The following is a 13,656-nucleotide window of genomic DNA, read 5'->3' on the forward strand; positions in this document are numbered from 1 at the left end:
GGATCAAGCATGATGTAGAGTTTATTTAACCCTTTGAGGGTTAAAATTTTTTGATCAATACGTTCTGCACTATTATTTTTATTACTTTAGTAATATTAACATGCTGCGTTTGATAGATTAATAGAAAAATATCACAAATTGAAAATAAAAACACAAATACATTTGTGCAAGATCATTTTATATATTACTTAAAGATTTTACCTTAAACTATTTTTCTAAATATTTTCCACAAATGATTGTTTAGGCACTTGTCTTAACAGTGATCGGCTTATCTAAACTATAAGCAAAAATACATCCTACCAGTGAAGAAAATCTAGCACTAAAGTAGATGATTCTGATAACCGACTACTCAGTAACAATAATTGTATCTGTGGAAAACTTGTAGAAATATGTCTGAAACATTGTTATTAAGAACCGTCGGTTCTCTTTAACTTTCTCATCTACTAAATGAAAGACATTTAGGGCTTTGGACATTTGCCGTCATTAATGTTTCAAAAATAAAAATGCTAAGTTTTGAGATGGAAATGTATTCTCTTCTTCAGGTGTCAAAAACATTAAGGCTTTAAGTTAATCATAGAAAGAAATAGTGATGTGTTGAAGCCGAATCTCTAATTCATAGAATCTTCAACAAAGATTCAGATTGGAGAATTGATAAACAGGATCTGCTGCATAATTATTCATCATATGATCATCACTATACAAATTACGGAATGCTAAAGCTTTTTTGCCGTAAATATAAAACCTAATTGATAAATGACCGTACTTTTGTAAATAGTATTTTACTTGCAGTTAGTACAAGTATTTCCTACCTTTACATTTCTGTTGCGCAGCTGGTGTGCTGCGTTCATTCATGAATTTCAGTTGAGGAGCATTATGCAATTTACTGATCACTAAAATCCTGTACAGTAGATCACCTAATTACAAAGTTATTATGCTTTTATAAATAATATTTCTCATGAAGTTTGTATATTCTATATTTATGTCTGTATAATGCCATGCATTTGCTGCTTGTTTATGCAGATGTTAGCCACTCAGAAAACAAATAGACAGTCTCTTATTTTTTACAACTTCAAAATTTGTGTAGTTGTATAAATATTATGTCTTTTAGAATATATTATCTTTATATTGTTATCGTGAAGAAGGCTGGTTTTAACATTTTCAAACATTTTAAGTTTAAAATCACTTTTATAAGCAATATACATATATGCCCATGTTTATTGCATATTTAAATGTTTAATCCCAGTGACATCACTGTGGGTGGCATTATGTACATGTAGTTTTTGTCATGGTTCTTTAGAAAGGATAATTTTTGTATTGATATACGAAATAATATTGAAATGTATAGTTTAGAATACTTTAAATTCACAAGCTATGTAAGTGTTTTGTATCATATACTTTTGATGAGCCAAATAAATATTTTCTTTTCTGATTAGAGCCTTTTATCACTCCACAACTGATCCTAACTAAAAATTGAATCACACTGAAATAACAGATTTAAAAATCTGATGACAAAAGATGTCAAATAATCTTTACTTTATAATACTGTTCAATTTTGAAATTAAAGTGGGTATTTGCAGCATATGATGAGCCTTACCTGTTGGCCCTACTACCAGAAAGCATAGAGGTGCGCACTGTGGAGCCTCACCTATTGATACAAAGTCTGCCGCTGAAGGCACGCCTCGCTTGTTACTGCAAGCAGGGGCTTGTGTATGTGGCATCCACTGAACATGTGTGGTGTGTACAATCTTTGCCAGTCACCAAACAGATACATGTCTTGCTGGAACAAAAACAGTTCCAGTTGGCAGTCAAACTGACGGTTTGTATTTATTGATTTATTTATTATCATAAGTAATGATGTCCTTTTGCAGTATTACAGTTGTTTATATTTGGCTTAGAGATCGGCTAGAGAATCGGTAATTTTTTATCGAACCAGAATCGGTAACCAGTGCTTCCCAAAGTGTGTACCATGGCGCCCTGGGGTACCTCGAAGTCTTGCGGTTGAGCGACAGTGTTTAAAAAAATATAATTTTGTGTACAAAAAATTAAAATATACGTTTACTTCTGCCTTTACACTAGACTAGATTTATAATGCCATACAAAATTATATAGCTCCACAAATTACTTTGATATTAAAACGATTAAGCATAAACAAAAAATTGCTACATCATCGAATCAATACCATTGTGGTGAGAGACTCAAAGGTCACCACTATTATATCTTGGAATATGTTACCTTTATGCTGCACATCACTCCACCCAGACAAGCCAATAAGCATGAAATTGACTGGCAAAAATGTTTTGTAATATGTAGTCTACTGATAGTGGCAGTTCAATGGCGGGTTGAAAAGAGGGATTCAAGGATGTCTCTTGGTAACCCCCTTTCTAGAGTGTTTGAGCTGAGACACGAAATATATGCTTACCAGAAGGATAAAAACCATGTCATTGCTGATAAAGTTATTGATAGGAACTTTCTGTTGAAAGCTTTTCTTCCTGAATTGTTTGAAAAATTGAACATACTAAGTAAGTAGTTGCAAGAAAAGAACACAAATATCTTAAAACTTTTAGACAAAGTGGAAGGTTTGTTTTATAGATCTATATTTATTCTGAAAACCCCACTTGTTGGTCATTTGATGTTGATGGATTTAAAATGAATTTTGATATTTTAAATCCCCCATGATGGCAATTTGAATTGTTATACATGTCGTTATTTAATTGTGCTAATAGTCGAGGTGTTATTTATTCAAACAAATTAAAGTTTTAGAACAAAACATACACTATTGAATTAGATACTCCACTTTTATGGTTGAGATTTCTCCGCCAAATGTTGAGGCCCACAAAACGGGGGTCACACACCGGAAATCAACGGAAGTCGTTAGCTCCAAACCTCCAACCCAAACCGATATGATTGAATAGAACGAAAAACATCCTTATTTGCATCTACAGGTTATACATCAATTTCCACTTACCATTCTCACCGCGCGAACCATATGAATTTGAATTTTATCAATGTTGATCTGTTACAGGTTTTAAAAAGAAATTCGGTTTGTGGAAGGCCACCAAGACTAAAGTTGAATACACTAGATTTTCTGCCTTGAAACAGTTTATTGAAGAAAGATCTTTCTAAACTGAGTTTATATTTATGAATATCTCCCTATTAACGATGCAAAGTTGATAATGTGGGTATCAAATCCATTTAACAAAGAGAATGATATAAACGTTGAGAGAGTGAACAACTGGTTGAACTCCAAATAGATACTTCATTAAAGACTGGATTAAAATATGCAAATTGCCAGGAAAGCGTTGCTTGTGTTGATACCCTCTGCTATTTCCTACTTGTTTGAGGAGGGCTTCTCAGATGTGGCAGTCATAAAATCAAAATACAAGCCAAACTTAAAAACTTTGGAACATGTGTGTGTTGCTGTTTTGAACATCAGTCTAAATTTTGATGTATTAATTTAATGAAATTCTCATCCTTCGCAGAGACATTTAGCAAATATGTCCGATTGGCTTGTGTAAAACTTTAAATAAATACTTTACTTACGTCCCTCTTTATATTTACTTGTACTATTCCAATTCTGACAATAATATAATAATAGTGTTCTTCTTTAAAAATCAGTGAATAGTAAATGGTTTTACATAAAAAAGTTTTATTAAAAACACAGTTTTTACTTGATATTTTTATGATGGCTAATATTATGCTAATACTAAACATTAGGCATACAGGCAAATATTGTACTGGTGTGAATTAATTATTAAGTGAATTATAAAGTCAAAATTCTTTATTGTTATTTATTATCATTGAGTTGAGCTGAGGGGGTGGGATGCCGCGGAAAGTAGTATTGACCTAAAGGGAGCCTTGGGTCCAAAAGGTTTGGGAAACACTGCATTAGACAATCAACGAGGGCCAACACCGATCCTACACAAAAGGATCCCACCCAACATAAGGCCCAATACGGTAACTGATCCTGTACACCATATGCCAAGACATCAACATTGTCTTAAAGACAAAAAGTTGTGTGTATTGTAAAATTGGTTGTATCATTTGAGTTCTTTTTTAGTTATAACATCTTAAATTTATCTTTTAAAAAAGGTTTTAGAGAAGCATATCAGATAATTTATTGTAACAAACATGTTTTGGTCTCTCCTTAAGTTCTTTTGCTTCTTAATATTTACTAACTCAGTTACAATCATTTAAGCTTCAAACTTGAAGTATTTGACAAAGCTGTGATGTTTTTTTTTTCAGAATTTGTCAGATGATTTGGAAGAAGAAAAGGCTAAGAATATTCATCAAATTAAGACTTTATATGCATTTGATCTATTCCACAACAAGAAGTTTCATGTTTCAATGAAAGAGTTTTTAAAACTAGACACAGGTAAATTTATACATTCAGTTGTACAATAAATAATAATTTAATTGCTATGCATTTTTACAGGAATAACAATTAATGCATTAATTATTTTACTACAGTATATTAGTTTTTTTAGATCTCCGCATTAGTGTGTGAAAAATTTGTTGTAAGCAGGTTCAAAGCATTGTTTTGACTAAGAATTGTCTTCTTCATGTCAGTGGTTGGTGGAAAAATTTACTATTTTAACGAGATCCAGTATCAGCTTGTGTGACACCTGGTGCAAACTTTTACTGTGGAACCCCTTAATTAATTTGGCTCCCATCTTGCACCATCATTTCAAACACTCTAACTAGAACTATTGCATCACCTAAACTCAATATGAAACGTAGAAATGATAAAAAAGTGTTTTATTATTAATAATGTTTAATTTTTGAATAAAATCTGGAAATAATTTAGGCTAAAAAATAAATTAAAAGAAACCTACCAATGGAGAATTTTTACATTTTAACCCTGTAGAGACCGCCTGAAATTAGTTACTAACCAAAAGGACCAGGCTCCAGGTTTGAGGCATTTTGTATAGTTTTACTAATATGATTGTAATTTTGCAGTGCTTTCAGCCAGTGGAATGATACCTAGTTTGGTTGTTGATTTATTCCTTATAACATGTTTAGTAACAGTTAATATTTTATTTCTTTGAAGGAAATTAAACTAAAATGTAAAAAAAAATAAATATTTCTTATTGACTGAAAATAAAAATGCTATGGTTTAATGTGTCAAATGCTTTGGAGTAATTTATAAAAAGTGCTATTATGTTTGCTGCAGTTTAAGCTGTTATTTAAAACATCGATTAAAACTAACAAAATTGTCTCTGTACCTTTTTGTTTCCAAACACCATGTTTCTTAAGGAAAATAATTCTGCAGGACATTTGGTTAGTAAAATGATACATATTTTCAAATACTTTGTCTAGTACAGACAAAATTGCTATTGAGTGGTAATTCAACACTGAGCTCTTTGAGTCAACCTTATATATTAGTCGAATCACTGTGATCTATAAAATATCTGGAAACACTCCTGACCTCAATGAAATATTAATTCGATCACAGAGAATCAAACTTGTTTATTTTCTTAAATAAGTTTTAAATCACAAACTCGAATCTCATCAATCCCTGGAGATTTTTTGTTATTGAGATTTTTAATGCTTTTAACAAATTGGTTATTTTTGGAACAAAAAATGCACTACCCCTGTTGGTTGATAAATAGTTGGCATTAATTTTAAGCATTTGTGATTTAATTCCTAAGTGCTATTCATAAAATACAGTCAACTTCTGATTTTTTGGGAAAGGAACGACTGTGTTGTGAATTAATTGGGTTAAAAAAGTTATTTAAATTGAGTTTTCTTAATACTAATTGGAAATATTAGATTATTAGCCGCCATGCAGCATTTATGGATAAGAGGTGAGATCATGTTAAAACCAAGTGGCAGCGAGGCAGTGTAGTGAGTGAAAAATGACAGTTGTAATAAGTAATAATAACACACAGACAGACACGTGTAGCCTATGTTCTAGTGCTTTGTCACTCTTTCTGTTCACTAGCAAGTGTTTTGATTGTGACTATTTTTAGACTCCCCCATTGGTTTTCCTGCATACTTTGTTACAAACTTGTTAAATGTCAATGAATGATTAAATGTTGAAAAAGCTTACTGGCCTTTGAAAGTGAAAGGTTTGAAGAGGAGGAGGAGTTTTCAGCTGAGCCCAAGGTCACACATGGAGCATTAACCCTTTTAGTGCTAAGAGGTCTGGCGCATTGCCATACCCAAGAGTGCTAAGCATTTTAGTGCATAAATGCAGAGTTTTAATAAATTCCTTATTATTTCCTTATTTGAGGTCATATATTGTTACTTTTTTTTTATGAAAGATAAATAACCAATAAACAGAAATAAATAAAAAAAAATACATTTTTACATATTTGCATTTTTATAAAAAAATTTTAAATAGTAAATTTTTTAATAATTTTTTTTTGTTTTCACTTTGGCATACAATTTTAGTATGTAAACAATTTTATATTATTTTTCTAATGCTACCATCGGAAAGAGCAACTAAAAACTAAACAAATTCCATATGTATTATTTTATTTTTACACAACAAATAAGAAGTGTGGATGAAAAATAAAATATGTTGGCAAATTTTGCTCTACATGTAATGTTTGAAACGCTCAAGAGAAAAAGTAATACACTTACTATTATTAGCATCAATACTTTACCAACTTTATTATTTGTAAAAAAAAAGAAATTCAAGCACATTTAACACTTTTTTACCTAAATAATGGGTTTATTCAGTAATAAGACTATAAAAAAGGTGAAGTAATTTGGTTTTCTTAATAGACATAGTTTGTAACTTAGTAAAATATAATACACACGGAAAACACAAATGAAAAATGAAGTAATGCAATGATTTGGAATACTAATGAAGTAGTATTTCAAAATTATAACACATTTTAATGGATAAAATAAGATAAGACAGAGTAAACAAAGCACAGTGTCAGTTCGATCGCAACGTAAACATCCAAACTGACCTTCTTTTTATTTCATGTCAAAGACGTATAAACAGCTGGTCGTCAGCAATCAAATATACAAATATCGTTACTCTATGGCTTTTGGATGAACTGTCATCGTTTGCAGCCAGTAAATTGCATAAACTGAACCAATATATATAAAAATACGCTGCATCTATGACGTAGACGCTAACACTTTTAGACATAAACGCAGTGTCTACGACGTAGACGCTGTAGCACTAAAAGGGTTAATAAATCACAAATGTTTGCTAGATTATTTGGAGGACATGAAGACAGTTTACTTAGTAACAAACTGATTATGTTGGACAATCATAAAAAAAGAAGCTGCTGCAAATACACCAAAAAAAAACAAGATAAATTTCTTACAACGAGTTAATAAGTAATCATAACTCATCAGTAAAATTTGAAATATTGTACACTGTTTATTAATTTTTATTGGTATTAAATTGTGTAACATGTTTTTATTATCAACTAAATAGACGATATAAATGGATTGCAAATGCTCTTATTAGGTGATTTAAACCGAAAACCATGTTATTTAGCAATTAATTACTAGTTTAACGTTGTTAATGGCTCCCTTTAACTCATATTACTGGCTTGAGTGTATTTAAATTGTTAATCTTTTATAGGAGTATAAAAATACTTAAAATAAATTTAATAAATACTAACTTGATTGATTTAACTATTTTGACTCATTTTTTGATTTTTTGATTCATATTTTAATTAAACCTGTCCACCAAAAATCGACAGACAGGCAGCCAAAGCCTATAAAACAGACTTTTAAAATGTCCAAAATTAAAACTAGTGGCTCTAAATACCCCTGTGGTGCCTGTGACATCGGAGTCAAATACTCATCTATTAAGTGCACTGGCTCATGTCAACTATGGTACCATGGAGGCTGTGTTAACATTAAGGACAAACAACTAAAAAAACTAACAACAAATGAAATTAAAAATTGGATGTGCAAGAAATGCCTTAACATTCCAAAATCACCTGTGAACCAATTATCTGAAAACACCCCATGCGACATCTTAGAGACGGAAGAAAGAAATAACACGAGCCTAAATATCCCTAAAATCCATGATACTGAAATAGAGGAAATTACAACCAAAGTAAAAAACTTTGAAAACCAAGAAAACGCTGACCTCGAAACATCGCTCACCTTAGCTGCAGAGGTAGGGAGTGCGCTACTTGCTGAAAACCAGAAACTTAAACAAGACCTATACCAAACTAGCCTACAGAACTGTAAGCTAAATGCAAAAATCTTAGAACTAGAAAACAAAAATGAACTAATCTATGAAGAACAAATAGCACAACTAGAAACTGAAAAGGAGCGCATTCTGAACAGAAATAACTTCTTGGAAAATCTGGCTTACGAACTGGAAAAGCAGCTAGTGAAAGAAAAAGAAATGCAAGAACAGCTGAAGAAGAACTTTGAAGAGCATGACAAAGAAAAAGAAGTAACAATTACCAAATTAGAAAAAAGGGCTCAAGAAATGCAACGCAAATCTCATTTTGAAAAGGGAAACACAATGGACAAATACACAATATCTGAAAAAATACTGAAAAACTCAGAAACACAGACAAGCAATAATGAAACACCGGCCATGAATACAAACATGTATGTACTAACACAATTAGCCGAACTGAAATTACGACTTAATAAGCTGGAGAACCTGAGTGTTACAACACAAAAACAGGATATGACATTTAACAAAACTGAAGATATGACATTTGACAAAACTGAATGCCTGAGAACAGCCACACTTCCGACTCCAATGACTTCCAGAACACCTAAACAAACAAAGCAAGGACAGGAAGAAGAATTTCCAATCCCACACAAAAAATCAAAGACACAGAAAACGAGAAATGTTTACAGCGCATCACTGCAAATAACAAAGTACAGATCGAACCAAGGCTTAAATACAGAGTCACATACAACAGAGCACACCATTAAAAAGCTCCGAACCGAAAATTCCACACACGAAAATGAAACTTACAAAAATAATTTCAAAGTGACAATAGCCCCTCCTATCACAGCCACAAAACTCAACTCTGGTGAAACCATAACTGACTTCTACTATAAGCAAACTAAAAAATTAAAACTGGAAAATGTAAAACAAAAATCGCTACATCCTCCACCACCTCTGAACAGTATTTTAAACCCTGAAACAAACAGACAATTACCATCCCCTGAAAACCCTAAATACACCACACTACCAAATAACAGCCCTTTTTTAGAAGCGGGCCTGAAGGGAAAAGAACACACATAACAATAGCTACACCAACAGAACAAAACACAAATCTTAATCAATTCACTCTACTTCACCAGAATATTAACTGGCTGTCAAACAAAATTGAAAGGCTAAATCATTTTTTAAGCCACAATAAACCAGACTTTATTATATTAACAGAGCATGGACTTAATCAAGAAAAAACTAGAAAGAACAAACATAGAAGGCTACTCTCTCGTTGGAGGCTTTACGAGAAAGAACCACATTAAGGGAGGAGTGGCAGGCTATGTTAAACAAGACCTACAAAAATTTGTGTAAAAACTACTAGAAACCAGCTCAGATGAAACTGAACTTATCTGTGAGTCAGCCCTTTTCGAAATCAAACTTAGAAAGGAAACAATAAATGTCCTCGGGGTCTACAGACCGCCAAGCACAAAGATAGACAATGCCATCGATATACTATTAAATGTACTGGACAAAGCACTTAGCACATACAAAAAAATCATAGTCATGGGTGATATTAATGCCGACAATCTGCAGGAGAACAGTGATAACACTAAATTAAAAGAACTTCTCGCTGCATTTGACTTGGTAAGGATGCAGCTCCCACCCACAAGAATCACCCATGAAACTTCAAAATCAATAGACTGGGTGTGCACTAACATAAACCCAGAATTAGTAAAAACATCAGTAATCCAAAGCGGCCTCTCTGACCACACAGCACAATTAACCACACTAACCATAGTAAAACACTGTCCCACCAAAATTAAAACAAAGAAGAGAAATTTCAACAAAAAATCAATAGAAAACTTCAAATCAAATCTAGCCAAACAAAAAATGGGATGCTGTGTACCACTCCAACAACACTGACGCAGCTTACAACATATTCCACAATATCATCCAAGCAACCCTTGACAACACCTGCCCACTGAAGACCTTCAAAAATAAACATAACAAAACCCAGACCTGGGACATTGAATGCACAAGACTTAAGGAACAGTACATCCGAGCCCTAGAAAAAGAGCAGTGCACAGGCCGAATAGAAGACAAAACAGAGACAATAGCCAGGAAAAAGGACTACGACTTAAAGCTCAAAAAGCTCAAAAAAGAGTTGGTAGCAGCACATATAAGTAACTCCGAAAATAAGCCCAGAGCCCTATGGCAAATAATAAACAAAGAGAAGACAGCCAGTCACAAAACGAACAACCAAATACACCTTCAAATCAATGGAAAAATACTTCACAACCCTGCAAAAGTAGCAGACTGCTTTAACAAATTTTTCTCCTCAATAGCACAAAGAACTCTCCAAAACAGCCACTTAAATGCCACAAATACTACAAGCCAAAATCCCCCGCCACTCACTAACAACACTTTTCAGTTCGAACCAACAACAAAAGAAGAAGTGAAGAAAACAATAGACTCCATGAAAACAAAAACCTCATCTGGCCTAGATAACATCTCATCAAAACTAGCAAAAATCTGTAAAGAAGAAATTTCTGATCCCCTAACACACATCATAAACATATCCTTACAACAAGGGATTTACCCTGAAAAACTAAAAACAGCAAAAGTATACCCGAAATACAAAAAAGGACCAACCATCGACATGACTAGCTACCGACCAATATCACTCATATCCACCTTCTCCAAAATTATTGAAAAAATAGTACTGGAAAGACTTTTACAATATCTTGAGCACAATAGCCTACTAACTAAACATCAGCATGGTTTCATGAAAGGACGATCCACAACCACGGCCTTGATTCAACTTATAGAGCATGTCATAGACAAACTGGAAGAGGGCCACACTGCTACTAGTTTATTCTTAGACTTTACAAAAGCATTTGACTGCTTAAATCATAAACGCCTTCTTCAAAAACTAAAAAGCATGGGTGTAAAAGATTAAAACTGCAGATTGGTTCTGGAACTACCTAAACAACAGGAAACAACTGGTGGAAATACACTAAAAACAATTTATTAGAAAAAGTTCAGTCAAAAACTGCCGACATGCAGATGGGAGTGCCACAAGGATCAGTGCTGGGCCCGGTCCTGTTCCTACTGCTTACGAACGACCTACCTGACTACCTAGAGCGCATCTGCCACACAACCATGTACGCAGATGACACTGTCATAACAATATCTAACAAAACCACGCAACACCTTGCCAGAAGTCTAAGCAGCGCCCTAATCACAACAAAACAATACTGCATCTCGAACAACTTAGTGCTAAATGACAATAAAACTGTTCAAATAAACTTCTCCACCAGGCAAAAAAATACACATCTTCCAATCACTGACCTAGAAACAAAAAACCAAACAAATCACCTTGGTATATTAATTGACGAACATATAACCTGGAAAGCACACACTGAACAGCTTTGCAAAAAATTAAGCACCAGCATATTTGTAATACGCAGAATTAAACAGATTAGCAATAAAGACACAGATAAAACAGCCTACTTTTCACTATTTGAGACACATCTCAGATATGGTATAGCACTATGGGGAGGAACAGCTAACTGCAACATGGAGAAGATCCTCAGGCAGCAAAAACTAGCAATAAGAGCTCTAGAAGGACTCCAATACCAAGAAAGCTGCCGGGAAGCATTTAGAAAATTGAAGATCCTTACAGTAGTAAACTTGTACATCCTAGAAGTAATTCTGCATGCAGTACACTCAAGAAAAACTAGAAACAGAGACCTTCACCAGTATCACACACGCCATGTCCTTGACTTCACACTGCCTGTACACCACCTGAGCCTCACAGCCAGGAAACCATCATATAAGGGAGCAGCCTACTTCAATAAACTTCCAGAATCCCTAAAGGATGAACCACCCAAACGTTTAAAAAAAGCATTAACTGCCTGGCTACAAGAGAGACCGTTTTACTCAGAAAGTGAATTTTTAAACTTGTAACTTAGATTAAGCTATGTAAATTTTATACAACCATGAAATCTGTACCAATGACGCATGTACTGTTCTCAACGAACATGTCAATAAAGTGTATTGCCTTTGTTTTAACCTTGTTTTTGGGTTAACTGAGGAAGGCTTTCCATTGATTACCAATGGGATAATTGAGATGTGACTGTATTGTGAGAAAACGGAAAAAGGTAATTGGAGATATTCGTCACAAGCTAGACTTATTAAGACCAGCTAATTAACAAAAATTAATATTCAGTATTGAACAGCGAGTTAGTGGAATGTAATTTGTGTAATTTTAAAATCTTTTAAAAAAACATATCCTTTTGTGGGGAAAATATGAAATATTTTAATTATTACAAAGTTCTTTTAAATATATGTTATTCATGAATATCACCTGCATGCCAAGTTTCGTTAAAAATATGTTTATTTTTGGGATAGAATAATTGTTTACATACAGATATGTAAATATAGAAATGTTAGCAAAAACCTTTATTACTCTGTGGGATCTTAAATGGATGCTTTAATTAATAAAAAAGCCATAGTTTTAAACTTAAATAAACAATAATTTGAAAGGTTAATAGGATTTCAGACATTTGCCATTGTTATAATGTTAAAAAGTGTTATACTTTTGTATTATATTATGAAAGCAAATGTCCGAATCCTTTTCAAACCATCCATCGTCATAGACAAACTTTAAACTAATTATTTTGTATACGTAATTAAGAAAATATAACTAATTAGAATCTATTTCTTTCCTTTACAGTTAAGTCATGTAGACTATTCAACTAATCTCAGGATTCAAAATAGAGCTCTATTATTATGTAAATATGGCTCAAATTCTAAAATACTGTATAGTATTATTAAAACTAATTCGTTCATTCTTTTCTGTAACCTCATTTCTTAAGCCATGCTCATATTAGCTCAGATAATTTTTTTTTCCAATTATATACTAATAATAGGTTAGATATCAAAATTAAAGTAGGCTAATAGTATTATTTCGTTTCAAACATTGATGAAATCCTATAGTAAATTTTTTATGTCATGATTGTCGCAGATCCATATGAAGTGATCAGATTGTTTCCCATGTTACTGCCACAGCAAGCTAGAGATGACGCCAAGACTTCTGTGAAGGTCGTTGAGTTGCTGGAAGATATGGATTTGGAGAGTGGATTGCTTGCTCTCATTGAATACTTAACTGAAGTAACTATGTTATAAATTTTTATACATTAGCATCAGACAGTTGATCCCTAAACATTAGTTTGGTTTAAAGCTCTACACCAATAATACGAAGTTTGTTTTTTAACTACTATTTTGATACTAAAAAATTATATGAATTTTTTGTAACAATTTAATGTTTACCTAAAAGCTAACACTTTAATCAACTAATTTACTTACTGTCACCATATTAAGTCACTTATCATATCAAAAGCTTTTGTGTATCAATGTCATAGAAATTTTCCATTTGATTTAACAGCCACAGTAATCCGATCATTTAGTATCATCATCATCATCTTAACGTGATCTTCAAGATGTTTCTTCAGTTACAAAACTTACATCACTTGGTGATGAATGGAGGATGG

At 32.9% G+C, this 13,656-nt stretch overlaps 1 protein-coding gene across 1 annotated transcript in view; it reads left to right on the plus strand.

The window, feature by feature from the left end:
• Window positions 1-13,656, plus strand: part of LOC124357070 (vam6/Vps39-like protein) — a 48,464-nt gene that overhangs the window by 10,601 nt on the left and 24,207 nt on the right. Inside the window, exons 6-8 of the mRNA XM_046808476.1 lie at window positions 1,578-1,816; window positions 4,243-4,372; window positions 13,131-13,276. Coding sequence (XP_046664432.1) covers window positions 1,578-1,816; window positions 4,243-4,372; window positions 13,131-13,276 — 515 coding nt within the window. The remainder of the gene's footprint in view (window positions 1-1,577; window positions 1,817-4,242; window positions 4,373-13,130; window positions 13,277-13,656) is intronic.

The sequence above is a fragment of the Homalodisca vitripennis genome, chromosome 3, assembly GCF_021130785.1.
Source record: "Homalodisca vitripennis isolate AUS2020 chromosome 3, UT_GWSS_2.1, whole genome shotgun sequence".
NCBI classification, from domain to species: Eukaryota; Metazoa; Arthropoda; class Insecta; order Hemiptera; family Cicadellidae; genus Homalodisca; species Homalodisca vitripennis.